Source organism: Penaeus monodon, chromosome 9 (genome assembly GCF_015228065.2).
Source record: "Penaeus monodon isolate SGIC_2016 chromosome 9, NSTDA_Pmon_1, whole genome shotgun sequence".
Taxonomy (NCBI): domain Eukaryota; kingdom Metazoa; phylum Arthropoda; class Malacostraca; order Decapoda; family Penaeidae; genus Penaeus; species Penaeus monodon.
Window position 1 is genome coordinate 36810654 of NC_051394.1, and position 22500 is coordinate 36833153.

General features: G+C 39.3%; 1 protein-coding gene across 1 annotated transcript; it reads right to left on the bottom strand.

The window, feature by feature from the left end:
- Nucleotides 1-3964: 3964 nt before the first annotated feature.
- LOC119577129 (c-Myc-binding protein-like) lies at nucleotides 3965-11712 on the bottom strand. The gene is made up of 4 exons (XM_037924825.1): nucleotides 11518-11712; nucleotides 7791-7979; nucleotides 7330-7489; nucleotides 3965-5297 (listed from the first exon to the last, which is right to left on the bottom strand). Exons 1-3 carry the CDS (start codon nucleotides 11695-11697, stop codon nucleotides 7340-7342), a joined length of 519 nt encoding a protein of 172 aa, XP_037780753.1. The 5' UTR covers nucleotides 11698-11712; the 3' UTR covers nucleotides 3965-5297; nucleotides 7330-7339.
- Between the last annotated feature and the right edge of the window lie 10788 nt (nucleotides 11713-22500).

The window sequence follows — 22500 nt, forward strand, 5'->3', positions numbered from 1 at the left end:
CATTATAGCATTTTTTTATATAAAACATTGTTTATACTTTAATATATGTTCACACATAAACTTAACTATTTCCAGAAATTCTGATTTTAATTACAGCCACATAAATCAAGAACAAGTTAGAAATATTGAATTCAGGAGCATAATTTCCTTTGACAGAAAACAATGGTTAATGTGAAATTAAATGTAAAATTTTCTTAATTATTCTTCAGAAATCACTTAATTTTCGGTTGTTTCAAATATACTGAACCTCAGTATCACCAATATTGACTGCCAAATGGGAATTCCATTAACTGACAAATGACATTCTTCTGGCCATTGAAGCAGTGACCTTAAATGCATGGAAATATAGCTGTTTGGGCTGAAATACATACTGAATCTCCTTTTCTATCCATTACTTCAAGTCTTTTGGCCATTGATATCTTCACTGCCCTACCCTTAGGCTCATACTGAATAGTTAAAACCTAAGCAGCCACACACTGGCACAGTCGGGATATTTCCTTAACATGATATGGCCAAGTTAGAGGAGGTGATGGTGTACAAAGACATAGGCTGTCACTCTGCTTAACTGGATAGATTATACTCAGTTCAAGGAGAAATGGTTGACTTATGGCTGCTTAATTGGTTGAGACCTGTTAAATCCAGGAATGATTTGATGTAATATGATGAAATTAGAAATGAAACAAATTAATTGAATATACTTTTATGTTTATCAGTAAAAGGAGAGAAAATGTAACATCTAATGCACTGAGATACAACAACACTTTGCAGGAGTTACAGACCAAGGAAGACTTACTTAACCCTCTGCCAATGGATGGCATGTACGCACATGCCATGGCATGGCGGGACTATCTGCCGGGGGCATGTATGTACATACCATGGTGTATGTATGGACATGCCATGAGTTTTTTTTTGTTACAATCACGGCAAAATATTATTTTTCAGCCACTGAAAGTGTGATTAAGTCGTTTTTAACACTTTCTCATTTTTACTATGCAAAAAAAAAAAAAAAAAAGAAAAAAGAAAATGCAACAAACCGACGATTTCAACTCCATGATGCCGCACACTGCTTATTTTATTCAGACTACAGACTGAAGATTGATCAACTATGGAGTCTATATAACAACAAAAATACCCTTCAGTCTCGATTTATCAGGAAATATGGCAAGTAGAGACTTTAGAAAATAATGAAAACTGAAAATACAACATATGCTCGTAGTATTACGAAGAAACGGCATGGGATGCTGGTATTTGGCATGAGTGGTCGTGCATGCTAGGGCGACGATATAAGCCCCTGGCAGCGAGGCCCGGGCCACTATGGATACTACCCGTTGGGACCTGATTTTCCCCTTCCTTGGGTTTTTGGGACTTTTTCTTTATCTTTTAATGTTATTAATATTGATATTTTTATTACTATTGTTACTAACATTATAATTCTTAACAATACTAATAGTAATATAAAATAAAATTAAATATTTCTGAAAATCAAAGAAAAGGGTAAACAGGTGAGATAGGTTGGACTAGTGATCGACTATTTGGTGACTATGCACTTATGGAGCCATCTGTGTAAATGCCATTAATGAACTAAACTCACAGTGGCTGTACATGCCATCCCCAGCATCTTAGACTATAGAAGTTGTTATATTTTTGCCATTTATCATTGTTCTTTAATCAAAAGCTTACATTTTAACTCATGAGTATAATCTTACTCCTACATATAACTTCCCAGAACATGCTCAGGATAATATTATTTAGTAATATCGAGGAAGAAAAAAAAGAGGAGAAAGAGAAATTTGATTTTTTTTTTTTTTAATTCCACAAAAAACACTTGATATGAGACTATTATTTCTATTAACAAAAAAATCTTCACCCCCCAAAGGTATCAAGATTCTAACCAACAACTAATTCCTTGGTTAGAAGTGGATTAATGTAGTCAGTTTCTTTTCCAATAAAATATTACTTAAATAATAATTAATCTTCAGTCCAATATGGTTTCAAAACTAGCCCTAACAAAATCATTTTTTCATATTCCTCCTTGACATTGTACGGAAAATTAATTCAAGATTTTTGGTTAACCCATTGATCTGAGAAAAAAAAACATGTACACGTTATCTCTCCCTGATGAGGAACTCTTGATGAGTCTGAAATGTCACAATTCATTTCACTTCTTTTTGTGCCTATATTCCTTTTTAACTTATATCTATGGCAGGCAAACATACTTAGTCTCTGAGGAGTCTGTTACCTGGCCTGCCTGACTACACCCTTTAACCTCATGATCATTCTTTTTATAGTTAATAATAATAATAATAATAATAATAATATTAATAATTATAATACCTATAACAATAATAGCAAATAACAATAATTACAATAATAAATACCAATATCAATAAGAACCACAATAATAATAATAATAATAATAATAATAATAATAATAATAAAATCAAAATAATATTAACCCAAACCTTGGGAATAGCATGTACATACATACCATGCCCTCTGTGTGTTTATTTTATTAATTGTTCTTACACATAGATCATCATTTTATATCATATTCATTCATTTATCATCATAAATCATGATATAATAAAAATAAAATTTATGCAAGTAAACAGAATTTTTTTCAGCCAATTAAGGAAATGTGAAATAGGGAAAGTGAAATGTTTCCCCCTAAAATTGAATAACCTTGGAGCTAAGCACTTGCGAGTTTCACACCAAAAATAAAACATAACAAATAAAGCAACAATAACACACAAACAACGCAGAAAAGATGCTACTAACCACAAAACGCGGCACAGAGTACCACCCCCACTGAGTACCTAACAACACACACACCAGAACACTCCACATAACACCATAAATCAAATATGAATACTACTGTCATCATCATCTATACTAATTTTCTATAATTTTTAAAACTATATCATATAATAATAATATTTTAATAATCATATATAATAATAAATCTATAATAAAATAATATATATAATGCAACAACAAATAAATTAATTAATTAATAAAATAAAATAAACGAACACAGCATTTTTCCAGCAGCATATGGTTAATGATGATGACAATAGTAATGGAATTATTTTTTCCCCCCTAAAATTGTAAATAACCATTTGGAGAACTAAGCATTGGTGTTGTTGCAATCTGCATAATAATAATTATAATAATTAAGATAATCATAATAATAATAAAATTAATAATAACAACAACCCTAGTAATAATGATGCTATTACCCCAAAACTGGCGGGCATGGCATGTATGTACCTACCGTGCCCACTGTGAGTTTACTTTCTAAATTGTTTTTACACATAGACAGCTCCACTTATACTACTTCATAAATGAGCAAATTATGAATACTACTTGTCTCATCTCCTTACTCTTTTCTTGATTTTTGAAACTATTTCATGTCATCTCATATTGCTGTTACTAATCTCAATAACATTATAGCAATTATAAAATCTATAATTAAAATAACACTAATGATATTGATAGTATTGCTATACATACATTATATATATATATATATATATATATATATATATATATATATATATATATACGCATATATATACATAAAATCCCACAAATTCAAGGAAAAGTAAAATCAGGTAAGGTCACACAGTCTACTAATGAACTCCTTTGTGGCTAAGGAGAGCCATCTATGTGCAGAGACATTTCATAAAAAATCTAAAATGGAGCACAGCATTTTTCTAGCAACACTCGGTTAATAATAAAATTGATGATAATGATGGTGAAGTTAATGATGATGATAAATAATAATAATAATAATAATAATAATAATAATAATAATAATAATGATAATAATAATAATGATAATAATAATAATGATGATGATAATAATAATAACAACTACAAACTACAACAAAAAACACATTTCATGGTGTACGTTCCTATTCTCTCCTTACAATGCATATAAGAAAGACAATAAAAACACAAATTTAATAGACAACTTTATTTGCATTGATGCGTACAAAAATATGATTTCAATCAGAAGTATGACCAGAAAGCAAATATATGACTTGCAAAGACAAAAGTAACTGTTTGGTAATGCCCAACAACCAACAACGAACCGAGTACCTCTGTTCATGCACACATCCCATGAAGCTCCACGGAAATTATGAAAGATTCTTTTTCAACCCATGTAATGAAAGTTTAAACTATTAACTGATCTTTATAACTCATCACCATTACATATTAAGGAGAAAAACAAAGTCTTAGAGTAAATACAGAGACAGCAAAAGTGTCCACTGGAATGAAGAGCAAGATATCAATCAAACTGTAGAGCAAAAGCGTATACTAGTCTATTGAAAAGTGGATGTTTGTTTTACATGAACGATGAACACTGGGTCCATTCAGAATGAAATCTTCTATTCCTTCCTCTTATTAAACAGCTTGGAAATCTCACTGATTTATAGATATCGTGAGAGTCAATCCAGCTAAACTTAAACTTTTCATCCGAAATTTGAAACAAGTTCAAGAAGAAAAAAGTAAAAGGTAAAAGAAAATATGCATTTTCTCAACTAAAACCAAATAAAAAAGAAATGTTCTGTCTGTGGTAAATACTTTATACCAAATAAAAGCCACATCTTAATAACTCAACACATTCAGGTGTTTAACAAATTGAAATATTGTTCAGAGAACAACAAAAACTCATTAAGATTGTAAAATCTTTAAGCCTTAAGGATATGTCCCTGTGTTTGGATTAATCAAAAGTCATTCAAAATTTGTAAAAATCTTTAAATACTCTGAATTTCAGTTAAAACAGTGATAATAATAGCAATGAAACATGGAACATGAACAGAATGTGGAGGAATCCAGAGTAAATAGTATATAACTGTAAGTGACAGAGGTTGGTAACAAATGCATACTTCAAAAACATTTTAGCAAATTTATATTGAAATGGTTACTTGTAAAAATAACATGTAACTCCTTCCTCTGTTTTCCAATTGTAATATAACCCTGTACATGATGGTATTTATATGTACTTAAAATAACACTGTAAAACAACTATAAAACACCCTTGGCTTATTCATTGTATATTAATGAGCTTCTGCTGAAAAAGATTTTACAATCTTAAAACATGAGCATTATCTTATTACCCATTGCAGGATGAATTACATGCTTTGTGGAAAGCACAATTTATCATTTCAAACTAAATATTATCCCTTTAAAGGATTCTGACACTGAATAAAATTAATCATTGCCTGAAAGTTCCAGGCTTTGATGTTGCTGTCTTTCCCTCAGCGCAAAACAGAATAAAATTTCTGTATCTGGAAAAGAAAAGTAATAATATATTAAAACTAATAAAAATACTTTCACATACATGTACATGCCCCATCACCATTTTTCCTCAAACTACAGAAGTAAATTGGTCCTATATGAATGATATAATTCAAAATAGAACTTTATTAGCTTATCAAAGTTCAAATTCAGAACAAATTAATGAATATCTTATACTTAGCTTCGGTAAATAGAGTTCATTGTGATAAATGAAAAAGGTATAAAGGAGAATGAATGAAGCTCATTATTCTTTGAATGAGAGAGAGAGAGAGAGAGAGAGAGAGAGAGAGAGAGAGAGAGAGAGAGAGAGAGAGAGAGAGAGAGAGAGAGAGAGAGAGAGAGAGAGAGAGAGAGAGAGAGAGAGAGAGAGAGAGAGAGAGAGAGAGAGAGAGAGAGAGAGAGAGAGAGAGAGAGAGAGAGAGAGAGAGAGAGAGAGAGAGAGAGAGAGAGAGAGAGAGAGAGAGAGAGAGAGAGAGAGAGAGAGAGAGAGAGAGAGAGAGTGAGAGAGAGATAGAGAGAGAGAGAGAGAGAGAGAGAGAGAGAGAGAGAGAGAGAGACAGAGAGAGAGAGAGGAGAGAGAGAGAGAGAGAGAGAGAGAGAGAGAGAGAGGAGAGAGAGAGAGAGAGAGAGGGAGAGAGAGAGAGGGGGAGAGCGAGAAAAGGAGAGAGAGAGAGAAAGAGAGAAAGAGATAGAGAAAGAGAAAGAGAAAGAGAGAAAGAGAAAGAGAAAGAGAAAGAGAGAGAGAGTGAGAGCGAATGAAAGAAGAGAGTGAGTGAGAGCGAAATGAAAGAAGAGAGAGAGTGAATGAAAGGAGAGAGTGAATGAAAGGGAGAAGAGAGAAGAGAGAGAGAGAGAGAGAGAGAGGAGAGAGAGTGAGAGAGAGAGGGGAGGAGAGTGAAGAGAGAAGAGAGAGGAGAGAGAGAGCGAATGAGTAGAGAGATGAGGGGAATGAGAGGAGAAAAGAGAGAGAGAGGAGGGGTGGAAGAGAGAGAGAGAGAGAGAGAGAGAGAGGGAGAGGAGAGGGAGAGGAGAGGAGAGGGAGAGGAGTAGAGAGGGCGAGAAGAGAGAGAGAGAGGAGAGAGAGAGAGAGAGAGGCGGGAGAGAAGGGAGGAGAGAGGAGGGGAGAGAGAGGAAGAAGGGAGAGAGAGGGGAAGAGAGGGGAGAGAGAAGAAGAGGAGAGAGAGAGAGACAAAAGAGAGCAGAGAGAAGAGAGAGAGAGAGCCAGAGAGAGAGAGAGACAGAGAGAGAGACGAGGACGAGAGAGGGGACAGAGAGAGAGAGAGAAGAGAGAGAGAGGGGAGAGAAGGAGGGAGAGAGGGAGAGGGGAGAGAGGGGGGGAGGGAGGGAGGGAAGGAGGGGAGGGAGGGAGGGAGGGAGGGAGGGAGGAGGAAGGAAGGAAGGGGGGAAGGGAGGAGGGAGGAAGGGGGAGAGAAAGAGGGAGAGAGAGAGAGAGAGAGAGAGAGGAGAGAGAGAGAGGAGAGAGAGAGAGAGAGAGAGAGAGAGAGAGAGAAAATAACAACAACCATTTTGCAATATGGGAAAAAATAATGGACTGATTCAAGACAAACATAGCTTTAGGATCTCCATCATCTCAGAATGTAAAGAAATTATGTTTCATATAAAAAAAAAAAGAAAAAAAATGCTTCTTTAGCTTGTGGGAGAAAGGTAATTTCCAAAGGATCTAAAAGCATTTCTATCAAAATATTGTTAAATAATGACTTTACAGCTGATCTAAACCACCTGTTGTAAGACTGAAAAGAAGATATTTCTCATTTTCTTGAACAAATGTCTTGAACTCAAACAATGTAAGAGAATTTTCATGGATTACGAAAACCTAAAAACACATCTACAAGTTACGACCAGTGGAGTGCACAGTTCTCTTTTATCTTACTCTATAGTTCACAATACAATACACAAAATATCTTATTTGTCTCACTGAAAAAAGAAGGAGAAGAAGAAGAAAAAGGGAGGAAGGGGACGGGGAGGAGAAGAAAGAAAAGCGAGAATCAGTATTAATCTTACAGCATCATTCTTAGGCTTTGGCAGCTTCCTCTGGTGCTGCTTTGGGTTCCTCCAGCTTGGCCTCTAACTGGCTGATGCGTTCCTTGAGGCTGGAGTTTTCCGACTGCAAGGCTTCTACATTTGCTTGGAGGGTCTCTATGGTAGTCTTTTGCTCTTTGACCTGAAAAGTTTGTGAATATAATTTCTACTTCTTAAGAATTTATTTGTAACAGGTTGTCCAAGTCACTGAGATGAAATAAAGGTGTAATTGGCTTCTCAATCAATTGTGGGGGTCCTTAGCCATAAAGGTTAATTAGTGAAATACACAATCTACTCTAGGATAATAATGAAATGAAATAAAACTTTTCACTATGTCTTAATGTTTATACTTTATGGGTTTCTAGCCTAACTGAAAAAGAGAGAGAAAAAAGAACTGCAACTGAAGAAGAAAGAAAGTAAAAAAAAAAAAAAGTTTTCCATACCTTCTCTTCATACATCTGAAGTCGTTCATTATCAACTGTCATGGTCCCCAGGGCAGTTTTAATGTACTGCAAGGCGTCAGATGGCCTGTCAGGTTCCTCATACAGATGCACCAGGACATCTGTCAGTGCCGACATTACGCCAGACTTCTCTACATAAGTGCGAAACTTTTCTCGCTCAGAATCCATCTTCTGTTTAGGGAAAATGATACCATTTGTCTAGATATCTAGTAGATATGTGCATGTGTGTGTGTATATATGTATAGATATGTGTATGTATGCGCACACACACACACACACACCACACACACACACACACACACACACACACACACACACACACACACACACACACACACACACGTGTATGTGTATATATATATATATATATATATATAATATATATATATATATATATAATATTATATATATATATATATAAGATATATATATATATATATATATAAATATATATATATATAATATATATATATACATATATATATATAATATATATAATATATAAATATATAAATAATACTATAAATATATATATATATATAATAAAATATATATACAAATATATATATATACAAATATATATACAAGATATATATATAAATATATAAGTATAAATAAATGTGTATACATATATAAAAATAAATATATATATATATATATATATATATATATATATATATATATAAAATTTATATATATATATATTAATTATATATATAAAATATATTTATATATAAATTATATATAATATATATATATAATTATATATATATCTAATATATATATATCAATATATACTATCTAATATAAAATATATATATAAATATCATATAAATATATATATATAAATATATAAATAGATACATATAAGTAGATATATATAAATAGATATATATATATATAAATAGATATATATGTGTGTATGTGTGTATGTGTGTGTGTGTGTGTGTGTGTGTGTGTGTGTGTGTGTGTGTGTGTGTGTGTGTGTGTGTGTGTGTGTGTGTGTGTGTGTGTGTGTGTGTGTGTAAGTATATATACACATATATAATTTCTACAAGCATACATATATGTTTGTATGTAGAAATATATATAATATACATAAATATTATATATATATATATATATATATAATATATATATATATATATATATATATATATATATATATATATATATATATATATATGAATGGGAAGACAGAAATTAAATTAAATATTGATGTTTTAAACTCATCAAGGGTTTCACATCAGCTGGATAAATATCCAAAATGGATACAAAGAAAAACTCTGAGAATATTATAAAGTGGCAGAGAGACATTATAATCATGAGTTGAATCAGGTCCCAGGAGGAGAGTCAAAGTCAAAGAGTCTAGGGAAAGTTTTACTTTCTAATGACAAAGAAAGTTTTTTTTTCATCAATTTTTAAAATTTCTTTTTTTACTCTGATATTTCACTGATGTGCCTCATACCCAAGTGTCAATACACAGTTGACTGTCAAGTTTTTTTCACCAGAGCCTGAGTGTCAAGGCTGTCTTGATGATTTGTATGGTTTAGTCATTGTTCTTCAAGGCACACAAATCTGTGTAAAAAGATATATAGCCTTCACAAGGCTGGCTGAAAACTATTCTTTTTATCTTACTTTTGTTGCTAAGGCCATCAAAAATGAGGATGCATTACAAAATATGACTGAAATCATCACACCAGCACTGTGCTCAAGCATAGTAAGCCTTTCCTTTGGCCAATCCAGTGTTTTTTGCAATCAAGGTCCATGGGGTTGATCACATAGTTTAAGAGTTATAGAAAAGACATATTTTCAAGTAAAGTAAAATATCCTTTAAAATAATTCCCTTAATTGTATGGACTATGTTTTTTGTATATCCATGCTAAATATGCTTGACCTCTGCTGAATGGCCCCAGATCTTCAGTTAAAACTTGCTGATACATATACTTTAAGCAATGCTGCACTCCAGTAAAGACAAAAAATTCCCACTCTATATATACTAGCATGATAGAGTAATGAATATTACTAATATGCCTATAAGTTTGTGTAGGTCTATTGGAAATAGCTTTACAAAAGGCCAACAACCCTCTTCAGCCTTCTTCATCAGGCCAACAACCCTCTTCAGCTGCTGCCAATATCATTATATAAAAGTATTTCATCATTTAAAAAGTTACTGCAGGTGACTTGTAAAAACTGACCATAAGAAGCCCCATTTCTAGTCAAACTGCAGTTCAGTTTATATGAATTACTGATAGGTAAATATTCATAATACCTTCATATAATCGATTTTGACTATTTTGGTATCTTTGGATTCTTTTCATGCACTGCTATCCAAATATACCAAAATTATGCTGCAGAAACCACCCATTACCCACAATCTTGGCCACGATAGAAGGGGAGGGCAGGACCAGGGAAATTGTGGGTTAAAATATAAAAAAAACTATTGTAAATACATAACTATAGTAATAATATACAATGAATAGATCACTGCACTGTGACCTCCCTTGGGAGGCTTCCACACCCAACACCCACCCTGGAAGACAAAGAATCCTCCAGATAAGTATAGAAGGAGCTTTGTCGTTCTGGGTAGAAGCTGGGGGTGGTGGCTCTTGGAGGGTTGCAGGGGGGTATAGCAAGTTATCATTAATATTGTGTTCTTATGTTATTGCTATTGTATAACTTGCAATTTCCCTGGTACCTCTCATGCCCTCACCAGCTATCAGGGCCAAGAATGTGGGGGTTTGAAGGGTTTCTGCAGCATAATTCCTTTATATATGTAAACTTAGAGTAAGAGGAATCCATCCATACCAATATTGTTGGTGTGGAAATCAGTTATGTGAAGGTAATTTTAAACAAATACCTACAGCTTACAAACCTCATTCAGTATGATTGCTTCAAATATATTTTTGAGTACCTTTCTGGAACCAGTGCATCTTTTAAGGTCTTAGTAGGTGCTAGCAAACAACAGCAATGATGCAAAACCCAACAAGTGGGGAGGGCAAGTGGTATTTTTAAAAAATAGTGTGGTTAGTTTATACAGTATTTTTGTTCTTTCTAAGGCAATATGAGAATGTTAAATCAGTTAATCTTTACTGTATGAATGCACTAACCTAGGACAAAGTGAAGATGATATTCTTATAGATGACAAAAAGTTGCAGTTGTCGGCACAAGAAATAATCTGCAGACACGAATGATAACACCAAAAATAAAGGAAAAAGATTGCAGAAAGTACCACCCACAGCCAAATGATGCTCCTGAGTTTCAGCTCTATCTTGCCATGCGCACTGAGGTGAAGGCAATGTTTCCCTGGGGGGTGTTGGCGGCAGAGCCCCCCATCAACTCTCCACTCACGCCGTGTCACGGCAAATTATAAGGTTTAATAAATTTGTGACATGGAGTTGGGGAATTAGACTCTGGCAAGTGTATCTGTACTATAGAGAATTACCGCAAAATTTACACTACATCTGACTAGCACAATAAGGGCCAGACATGTCTGAGTGCTGTGCGTTGTGAGTGATGTGACTCTGTCTAGAGCTAATGTGCAAATTATTAAGTATTTTAAGACATTTGCTTTGTGCACAACCATATCTATTAATTCCACCAAATATTTCTGAAATACTTGGTTAGTAGACATCAACAGTCCACTGATACCAATTTTGATGGGTTTTCAGATGCCGACTGATTAGAGAAAATGAACATTGTGTCTTACCAGCACATACGCGGCGCAGGTTTGTAGGTCTAGGCGATCACTGGAAGCCCTGTGGGTGGATCTGTAACTTTCACCGTGAAAAATAAACACAAATAGCTTTATTCTTTGGGTCTTCCTACAAGCATACAAAGTGCAACTTAACACCTTATTTCGTTGCCCCCTGCCTTGACACGCCTTCATACGAGGTCACGAATCCTTCGTGAATGTATTTAAAGGCTTAAACTTCCCCCTGTGTGTCGCTTTGATTAAGAAATTTACCCCATTATCATTTACCCCCGCCCTTGTGAGTTTTCCCCGTGCTCGACAAAAGGGAGCGGACAAAAAAACAATTTTTTTCTTTTTTTTCTAATGTTCACGCGTGTATTTAATGACTAGCATATTCATTATCAACTCGATTAATGGATTATCAACTGATCGTATTCAATCATAAGGTAAAAAGTTTAAAAATCCTTGGGGGGTTAAAAATGTTATGCTGTTCTAATCTTGCTCCAACGATATTATTCATTCGGAACTCTTACACTTTTTTTGAGTATGATTAAGATCCTTTTCGAAAAACCGGAGTGTTACTCTTTAGAAAAATCATTAATCAGAGGGAAGCAAATCAAAGTATAAGCGCAATCTTTATTTTATTTTTGAATTGCCATAATTATAGTATGTTTAATATATTTCTTTGATCTTCCGAACGTGCCCCCATGAATTATAGCACCAAGAATGAGAGCCTTTCTCATCCATGACAGTGATCTTAGTGATCCTTGTTAACTACTATACAGCCTTTGATTCTTTTCCCTCTCTCTTCTCTCCTCTCTCTCTCCCCTCTCTCTCTCCTCTCCTCTCTCTCCCCTCTCTTTTTCCCCCTTCTCTTCTCTCCCTTTTTCTCTCCACCCACCCCACACACACCACACACACACATTAAAATTTTATATATAAAATATTTTTAATTTTAAAAAATTATATATATAATATATATATATATATATTGCACCCCAGGGGTTTTTGTCTCGTGCGAAATGTTTTTAACATAAAAAAGGATGACCTGGGAAAAAATATGCAATTTGGCTGGGAGTGGAGGAGCAGGGGAAAACCCAAGAGAGACAGGGGTTGGGTTGTGCCCCTGTAAAAGACCTGGGGTTTTCCCTTTTTACCTGATATACTTTGTGTTGCCCTGTTAAAAAGTTGTATTGTGCAGTTTTACCCCTGTTTTGGGCCCTATAAAAAAAAGTGAAACGGGAAAATTAACTTGTGTAAAAAAAAGGGAAAAAGACGCCCACCCGTGTGTTTTTTCGTGCCCTGCCTCGCCAGGGTGGGGTTTCCCCTAGGGAAAAGTGGGGGCTGGGGTTCCTTTTTGGAGCTGTTCAGTTTTCACGACCCTGTGGATAGAAAAGCCGTCTCCCCAAACCCGGGCCTTGCATTGGGGGCGGGAGAGACGAGCGGGACCGGCGTAACAAATGGTTTTCAGGAGGGGGAATTTGTGATATTTGATTTTTTGGACCCCCGATTTGTCATGTCGCCCAAAGAGGGCGGCAGCCTTTTGAGGGAAAAGGAGGCAAAGATAAAGGCAGGCCGAGTGAGGTGAAGCCGGCCGGGAGGGCCCTGATAAACTGCCATGCTGGCCGGTAAAAAAGGGGAAAAAGGGGGGGCACAGAGGGCAAAAGAGCGGGCGCCCATTCGTGGGAGATGCAGGCAAGGAAGGCAGGGAACAGTTCTGGTCGCTTGTTGAGGTGCTACAGAGAAAATCTTGTTTCTGTAAAAGATGGAAACTCAACAGTACCCGGGACGGCCTCAACAGCGTGAAAAAATGAACTGATGGAGAGGGGGCAGACTCAAAGGGCGGGTTCGGGGCCCGCGAGGGAGGAAGTGAAGGGGGAAAAGGGGGGCGTCACGGGGTTAGAACTTTGCAAGCCGAGAAGGCAGAAAAGGGTTTCGGCAACAGAGGGCCAGGTGTCAATTTACTGGGGTCTGCCGGGGGTTTTGGGGGGCAAAAAACCCCCCGGGGCTTCGCGGCGTCATGTCTACCCAAAGGGGTCGCTGCAAAAGGGCCTTGGGTTTATAGGTGGGCGGCAAACTCGGGAACCCGGTAAAACCCGCCTCGTTCCCCCCTCATCCCCTTCCCCCCCCCCCCCGGGCTTTTTTATTTTCAGGGCACGCTTTCCCTCCCCCGGCACCCCCCCCGGCCTCCAAAACTTTTTGTGGGGGCCGAAGCCAGTGATTTACGACGGGAAAGGGTTGGCCTGGGAGGCATAGGTCCCCAATTTGAAATGCTGGCATCGCCCAGGGTTTGGAGCCAGGAAGAAAAGGCCCCTGCAGCTGGTAATAGCGCAAAAGGGGGCCCCCGCGGGGGAAGTTTTGGGGGAATCGGGCCGGGCCACCCCAAACTTTCCTCTTAAAACCAGCGTGGCAGGGGGTTTTGAAACGCCGTTTCGGGCACCCCCAGGCCAAAGGATATCGGGCCCGCTTGAAGAACGGATGGGTGATTTTAGCCCACTGTCCCACCCTGGCCCCGGACGTGGGGGCGCGGGTAAGGGGGTTTACCTTGCAGTTTCCAAAAGAGTGATGGGTTGCCCCGGGCCCCGCGTTTTCTTTTGACTTTTTCCCGGGAAACCACAGCTGCAAATTTTACGTCAAGGCAAACCCGGGAGGACCTGCAGGTGGCGCGGGCCAAGGGCCCTTGGAGTTCGGGGCCCTTTCCCCAAAAGGAAAACCAGTGGCCGGGGGCCCAAAGCTGCTCAGCTCCCCCAATGCCCTCGGGGGCCGGGAAGGCTAAAGTGGAAAAGGGTTAGTTGGGGAAAGGTGGGGCCTGAGCACTTTCCCAGGCTTGTTTTTGGGGTTTTGGGGGTGGGGGAAGGGGGCACGGACGTAGTGGGTTTTTTCCGGAGGGAGCGGAAAACACGTCCTACCCACCGGGGGGATTCTGATCCCCTTCCAGCAGTGCTGAAAGGGAAACTGTGGCAAGTAGGCACCTTTCCGATCCCATGCCTAAGGCAAAGGGAATTGGTACAGGCGGAAAACTCGGACAGGTGGAGAAGGGGGCCAAAACCCTAGCTGTCCCTTTTTCCCGGGCCCCGCCCGGGGGGTAAGCTCCCGTCGGAGGGCTTTAGAGGGGAAACCATCCCCCACCTGACAGTGGACACTGGGGCTGAGAAAAGAATTCCTAGTGCAGCCGTATTTTGGGCCATTTGGGCAAATTTCCCAGCCCGCCCACAGAGACTGTGGGGTTTCACGGGGCATTGTGTGCAGTAAAGGGGCCAGTGGGGGCTCTTATTGGCGTGGGCACACGGTGCAGTGGCTGCCGGTTTTGGGGCCCGTTTTGGACGAGCCTGTTTGCTGGGCCTTGATTTACCTGATGAAGAGAAAGGGCGTGTGTCGACCGGGACGAAGCGGGTGAGGGGGGCCGGGGAAATTTTTCCCCTTGCTTCCAGATTTTGGGCTGGCAAGGTATTAAAGGGTTTGAGCAACTGCAACTTGCCCCCAGGACACCCTAAACCCGGTGTCGCTTTTAAAGAGTGATGCGTGGAGAAAGGGGGCCCTGGGTGGAGCCCATTAAAAACCTGCGGGCTGGCTGATGGCGACGGTTGAGGGGGGACCCTTTTGGCCCAGGGAAGGGGTTTTTTACAGTGGGGGGCAAATTAACCCTTTTTTCCCGGGATAAGGCCCAAAAGGGTGCCAGCTGGTGCAAAGCGGGGGCTTTTGTGAGGAAGAGGAGATCCAAAAAGAGTCGCAGGGGCAAGGAGTTGGTTGGTGGGGGGGCCGTTCTTGGGTTCCCTCGAGGACTTGGCCCCCGGGAGCGCAGCAACCTGGCGGGGGTGCACCAAACGAGTTCGGGGGCAAGCTAAAGGTAGGGGGCCATGCCATGAAGGAGACCTAGCCCGGGCCCCCATGAGGGGGGTTAAAAACATGGGTTGCAGAGTGGGTTTCAAAACCCCGGGGTTTCGTAAGCGAGTGCTTTTGCCAAAGTCCCGGGGCCCCTGGAAGGGGCCATACACGGGGTTGGCCCCTTTTGATGCCCCTATCGAATTGGGCAGAGGGCAAAAACATTTTTCCTTTTTCCCAAGGGAAACCACCCGTGGCTTTTACCAGGGCCGGAAGCTACTCCTGGGGCCTGGTGAAAAAAAAGAGGGACACCCCCAGTAGCGGCGAGGGGACTGGCAGACCCCTGACCGAGATGAGGACAAAGCTTTTTGGACAGTGGGACGATGAAACGGGGACTTAAATGGTGCCCATGACCCCGGGTCTTGGGCAGTAGTTTCCCAAATGGGGGTGCCATCCCAAATTTCCCGCCGCCCCACACCTCCTCCAGAGGCCCAGCGGAGCGAAGAAAGCCGGCTGGATAAAAATTTTTTTGTGTTTGAAAAACTAAATTTTAAATTACGGTTACTTTTTTTTTAAAAGGGTTTTGGTTTTTTTCCAGAGGCAAATTTTTTTTAAATTTTTCTGAAGTTTTTTTTTCAGGTTTAGGAAATGTCAGAGCAATGGGTCGTCGGGTTTGATGGGGGGGGAAAAGGGGCTAGCCAGGGTCTTTGTCCCCTGTGCAAAAACATGTTTTTTAACATAAAAAAGGATGACCTGGGCAAACAGATGCAACGGGGTGAAAGCGGAGGAACGGGGAACAACCCCAAGAGAACGGAGTTGGGGGGCTCCCTCCTGTAAAAGCCCTCGTTTTGTGCCCTTGTGACCTAGTATTTTTTTGTGTTGCCCTTTTATAAGCTTTTATCGGGCGGGTTTTTTTCCCCCCGGTTTGTCCCAAATAAAAGGGGGTTTTAGGGGTAAAAAACCTTGGGGAAAAAAAGGGAAAAAGACGGGTCATCGTGTTTTTTTTTGGGTTGCCCTCCCTGCCACGGGGGGTTTTTCCCCTTTGGTGTTTTTGGGATGCTGGGTGCTCGGGCCTTTTGGGGGCTGTTCAGTTTTTTCCCGGGACCCTGTGGATGCCCGCTTTTCCCCTAGCCTGCCTTGTTTGGTGGCAGAGAGACGAGGCGGGGGCTTAACAATATAAAATATATTATAAAAATTATATATAATAGAAGAGAAAAGCGGCGCTTGAGGGAGGATCATCCTTTGCCCAAAGTTTTGGGGCCTCCGGGGAAATACGCTCCCATCTATTGATTTGGGGCTAGGGGTTACGGTAGAAACCCCTTGGGGTTTCAGCTCCTTTGAAAATTCCTTTGTTATTTTTAGGGCAGGCCCTCTCAAACCCCCTTTGATTGTTTCATTGTTGTTTTTGGGGGGAAACACAGAAAAAATCCAAAGGCTCTTTTGGGTGCTTCTAACATGCAAAATTTCTTCCCATTGCATGTTCTTAAAATTTTTTTGTCAAGACCCAAAAAACTTTCTGAAACAGATTTTCCCGGGGGTTTGGAACAAGGTCTTCGCCCTTTTTTAAAAAGGTTTTTCTTGCGATCCCCTGATGCTATCCCCTTTTTAAATTTTGTGGAAAGATTTTCCGTAAATCCCCGGGGAGATAAATTTGACAAACCCGGGAATACTATTTTTTCCCTCTTCATTTACAATAACCCATGTTGGGGTGTTTATTCTATTGTTAAAGGGTACTCCCCTTTCATAGTCTCGTTTGGTTAGACTTCATGTAATGGAGGTAATGGAGTGCCTTCTTCTGCTACGATGCAACATGAAAGGTTTTTTCTGACAACTTTTCTTATCAAGCTATTTCTGGTTTCCAGTTTGTGTGGTATTTTTAGTTTGTTTCGTTTAGGTTGGAGTGCTGTTCAATCCCTTCAAAAATTTTTGGTGGACCCCCCAACCCCTTTTGGGTAAATTTGGGTTATCACCCAAATTTTTTTTGTGTTTTGGTTTGGCTTGCTTGTTGTTAAAGTAGAATAAATAGGTTACTCTTTTACTCTGGTTACTCCTATTTAGACACCATCTCTAAAGAAGGTGTGGATGAGTTTCAAAAAATGGAGAAGAAAATTTCATTTCCCAATATTCACAAAAGCTGCCATACTTCGATACGAGGCCACATACAGTAGATGCAAAGAACTTCACAAAGGTTATTAAACCAACTCCACTACAGGGATCACAAGCTCCAAAGCTCATGCCTTCGCTGGACCTATGCGCGAGAAAGAACATAGGGGCGTAGTTTGTAGGGGCCTAAACATGTAATTACATAATTAAATCCAGTAATGAAAATGTCTGAGAATCAGGCACAACAGAAAACAAGAAGACAAGACGGGGGGTTTTTTGGGTCACTAAACGCGGGGCTTCTTTTTCTGCTAAATTTAACAGGGTTAGTGAATACATATGGCTACTAGCACGAGGCCAAGCAGTTTTTTACTGTATAGCTTATTCTTTTATAAGTTCTTTTTTTTAATAGAGGGACTTTACCACCTTCATTTTGGTGTCTTCCCCGTTCCCCCCCTTTTCACTCTGGCTTTCCCCTTTCCGATCACGGGCACAACTAAAAACGGTCTATTGATAAATTTTTCTTTTATTTTTTTGGGGGCTTAAACCCAAGGGGTTGTAGCCTGCGGGCCCGGGGAAAGCAGAAGTAAAGGGGGCTTAGACCCTTTGGGGCCCCCTTTTCTCTCTCTCCCCCTTTTCTCTCTCTCTCCCCTCTCTCTCTCCTCTCTCTCTCTCTCCTTCCTCTCCCCTCTCTTCCCTTTTCTCTCTCCTCACACACACACACACACACACACACACACACACACACACACACAAAGAGGAAAAAGGAAAAGGAAAGGAAAAAAGGGGGGTGAACAGAAAATTGAAGGAAATGTCGGCGGGAAAGGACAATCAAATTGAAAAATCTAGTATTTCACCAGACCCGGCCCCCGGGGGCCCCCTTTACTTCCATCCCCCTCCTTTTTCAATTCTGCTCCCCCATAAGGGGTAATGTCAAAATACAGCTGTGGCCGCTGGTGACGGCGTGTGGGTGGTTATGTAAATAGTCACTTAAAGGGGGCCTCGTGTTTTCGTTTCGCTTGGGGGCCTCTAAGGGTCTTGCAGCTCTGGACTGACCGGTTACCTTTATAAGAGTGGCTGTACTTACTGTTTGTTTAGAAATATTATTCCGCATTACTGTATCGTTATTTGCGTGGCCCATCAAGTGGTTTTAGTCTGTGCCTTCCCAACCTTTAGTTTCAAATCCCTTTGTTTCTTTTTTTCGGGCCCTTTTCCCCGGTTTTTCTACCCGGCCGAAAATTTATTATAGCACCCAATTTTTGTATCTAGATTGATAGAAAAACAGAAAATTTCCGAAAAGTTTGGGTTTTATGTTTGTAAACCCCTTTAAATTTCAAACGTTATTGGGAAAGTCACAAGGGGGGCATAGCAACTATTTTTAAAATTTAGGGGGAAAAGTTCAGAAAAGGGGGTTCATGAAACCGACGAAAAGGGGGTAAAAGGTGGAATTTACAAATGAAGGGAATTTTGTGGTTTATTCACAAGTGGGATGGATTTTCAGGAGAAAAAACGGATCTTTTCAGGGAAGGGAAAAACCTGTAAAAATTATTTTCGAAGAGGTAAAAGATTATCTGTTTCAGGGGCTGTGTCCCCGCACTCCCCCCCAAAGGGGAATTTTTTCCCGCTAACATTTAAAACCCCATTAAACTATGTCTAAAGACAAAGGGTGGGGGCGTTAAGGGCCGATCACAAAAAGTACCACTAACCGGGGATTTCTATGGGCCTACTATATGGGTTTTGCGGCAAACACCACCTCTTTGCATGAAATCGCAAAGCGTCGGGTTACCCCTTTACACTGTGGGCATTTTTGGCGCTTTTTTGAGGACCGAGAAAAGGGCCCTTGGAGGGCCGAGGGGTCCCTTTTTCCGTTGTGGACCCTGTATGTCCCGGGTCTTCTTCAAGAGGGGAAGCTTACATTCCTATTGTTCTGTACTCTAACTGCTTGTGGCACGCCAAAGACATGAATAAACCCCGTGGCCCAAAACATTCTACGCCTTTAACCGGTTTTAAAGAGCGGGGCTTATTATATAATTTGGGTTTTTTTTACGAAAAGGCAAAAACTTTAAAGTTTTCAAAAATTTTTGAGTTTTCCCCTTCAAAACATAAAATCCCATTTTTCCCAGACCCCGTTTATACGCATACTTATTTTAACAACCAAAATTTTGTTTTAAATTTCACTAAAAACAAATATAAAGCGCCAAAAAAAAGGGTTTTTTACGAAAGAAAATTAAAAAATTATTATTTTTTAGTCTTTAAAAGTTTTAAAGAAACCCAACCAAAAAACATTTGTATTTTTTATTTACATGCTCTTTATTTGTAAATGTAATTCCCCGAACAAAAAATAACTATAATATTAGAAAAATTTTTCAAAGAAACTAATGTTATTTTTTGTCACAAATATCATGCAAAGAAAAAAAATTTTAAAAATCGTATCCCCCTGAGGGGAGACCCTGGAGGGGAGACCGGAAGCCCAAAACGTGGAGACAAAACCATTAGGGAAGACCCTTTTGGGGCAAAAGAGCGTTTAAAGGGCCCCTGTTTTTTAAAAAAAGTATGAAACTTTTGTCGAATATTGCGTTTTCTGTTTAAAAACATTTCCCGGGAGGACTAAGGGTTTTCTGGCCCTTTTTGATTATAAGACTCACAAAATAAGGAACCAGTAGGAGGGCTCGGAAATCATAATTTTGGGAGAGTTGAAATAATTACCATATGATTTGATGTTGTAATACTAAATTTCTTTATATTAAGTGTTAAGCAATTATTAGTTATGAACATGTATAATATTTCTATGTATTGACAAGTCTTTTCTTTGATATAATTGTAACTTATAAATTTGTATGTTTTCTTATATGTTATTTCTTTGTAATTTTAGTAATCAACTTATAAACATTTGGACAAACAAAAGGATGTTTATCTGAATTCCGAAACTTTCCAACCTAGTAACCCTACGTTCCACACCCGGGAATGTCGGCTTCATCATATCCTCGTTATCTACACACGTATACTACTTGCTAGCACTATGTGTGTGAGTGTTTTAGTTGATGCCAGGAGTTGTGCCCCTTGCATCACACTGTACGTTTCATAATATCGCAGGTTAGTGTGTAATCTTCCTTGAGATTGATCCTAGGCCATCCTTTTGTGAATACGCCGAGGATCTCTCTCTCTCTCTCTCTCTCTCTCTCTCTCTCTCTCTCTCTCTCTCTCTCTCTCTCTCTCTCTCTCTCTCTCTCTCTCTCTCTCTCTAACTCCCATTCCCTCAGATTCTCTCTTTCTTTTTATTCTTAGACATACATTGGTTTATGCTGATACACATTACAAGTATTCAAACATATTTAAAACTCTGTACTGTACGTCTCGGTGTCTAAATGTGCACTTAAAATGAGATTCCATGTTTGGATATACCTCTCAGAGGCTGACGCAGGGTAATGATGGATTTTGAATATCGTAGTGAGGGTGACAACATCCCTCCGCTACTGCAGGCTCGGTAGATTGGGTTCTGACCTGACCTGACCCTTTCTTGAATCTTACCCAGAATGGAGAGATGAATAATTGCAGCGCCCCTCCCCCACGTGAGGGTTGTGTACTCCAGTAGAGAGTGAATTTGGGCCTTGCGCAGTGTCTCTGCCGCGAGCATTATACAGCCAAGACATTCTGTGCAGCGATGCAAGATTTCTAGTAGCTTTTAAGTATTCAGTTCTTGCTCTGTTTAAGAGACAACCTTGGATTTGCATTTTATGGGAATTTAAGGCATAAATAAAAGCTTTTATAAATTAAATTGGTTAATTAGTTATCTTTTTAAAGGTTGGGCGTATAAGATTGCTTATATTAGTTTTTTTATACTTTGTTACTTGTATAGTTTATGGATAACTTAAGGCTACTTATTATAGTTTATTGTATATTGTTATAAGTGACTGTAGCCTTTCTTGCTATATGATCACTAAGTTGCTTGAATGTCATTTTATTATCATATGTCACACCAAGTATTTCCACCTCATCTTTAATTCTCAGCTGACGAGGATCGGAGATGAGGGAGACATGTGCGTGTGTCCTACTCATAAGCTTTAGTTGGGACTTATGAGGTGCGACTTCCACCTACCATCTTTTGCCTCAGGTTACACCGTCGTCCAGGCGTCCAATCATCTTGTTGCTTCGTCCTCTCGATCATAAGTGTCCGACAGAGGGATGAAGGAGGTCGTTGATATAGACATTCCAGAGGAGAAGTCCTAGGACGCTACCTTGTGGCACACCTGCCATGATTGTGGGATAGATTTCTTGTCGCTCAGAATAATACTGAAGTATCTGTCGTGGAGATAATTTTGTAGGTTTGCCAGCAGCTGTCCTTTCCACGGCGAGAGAGTGGAGTTTCACCAGCAGTGCCTTGTGCCACACCCAGCGGAAAGCACCCTCAATGTCCAGTGCCACGACTAGAGTGTGACTCCTCTTATCTAAGGCTTCATTCCAGGAAGGAAATATGAGTAGTTGAAGGTCTACAGTGGAGCGTTGTTTACAGAGACCAAATTGTTTAGGACAAAAGATGTTGTCTTTCAGTTATTCTCTCCGCTAAGACTCTTTCAAGAATTACAAATAACTGAAAGCAATGCAACTGGGCGATATTTTTTACTGTCTGTCTTCCTTGTGAATTACAGTTTTCCTTCCATGCATCAGGCCATTTCTTTTCTCTGAAACATCGATTAAAAATGTCACTAAGGGGATATGCCAGTTCTTTCGCACATCTGCAGAGCAAGTGAGGACTTATCAAGTCTGGACCAGTTGCTTTGGACTCGTCTACATTTTTAAAGATAAGTCGTCAGTGTGAATAGCTTCTCTGGTGTTAAAGGCGGCAGTAATGGTGGTGTTAATTCAGGATATGAGATGGCCAGTTTGTTGAAGTAACGAGCGAAGACCTGAACCTTCTCTTTTGGGTTTCAAGAGCCAGTTCCTCACTTGGATCTCTGAGAGGTGGAATAGTTTCATCTTTCGATTCTCTTTGTTTTTGATTAACAATATTCCACAATTGTTTACTTCCTGTTTTGTCATTTTTATATATGTGTGGCAAGCATGTGATCTGTAGCTTGC

Coding starts and splice junctions, on each gene's coding strand:
- LOC119577129 (XM_037924825.1), bottom strand. CDS start 11,697: ATGAAGGCGTGTCAAGGCAGGGGGCAACGAAATAAGGTGTTAAGTTGC. Junction 7,980..11,517: donor CCTGCGCCGCGTATGTGCTG/GTAAGACACAAT, acceptor TTCCCTAAACAG/AAGATGGATTCTGAGCGAGA. Junction 7,490..7,790: donor TTCAGATGTATGAAGAGAAG/GTATGGAAAACT, acceptor CAAACTTTTCAG/GTCAAAGAGCAAAAGACTAC.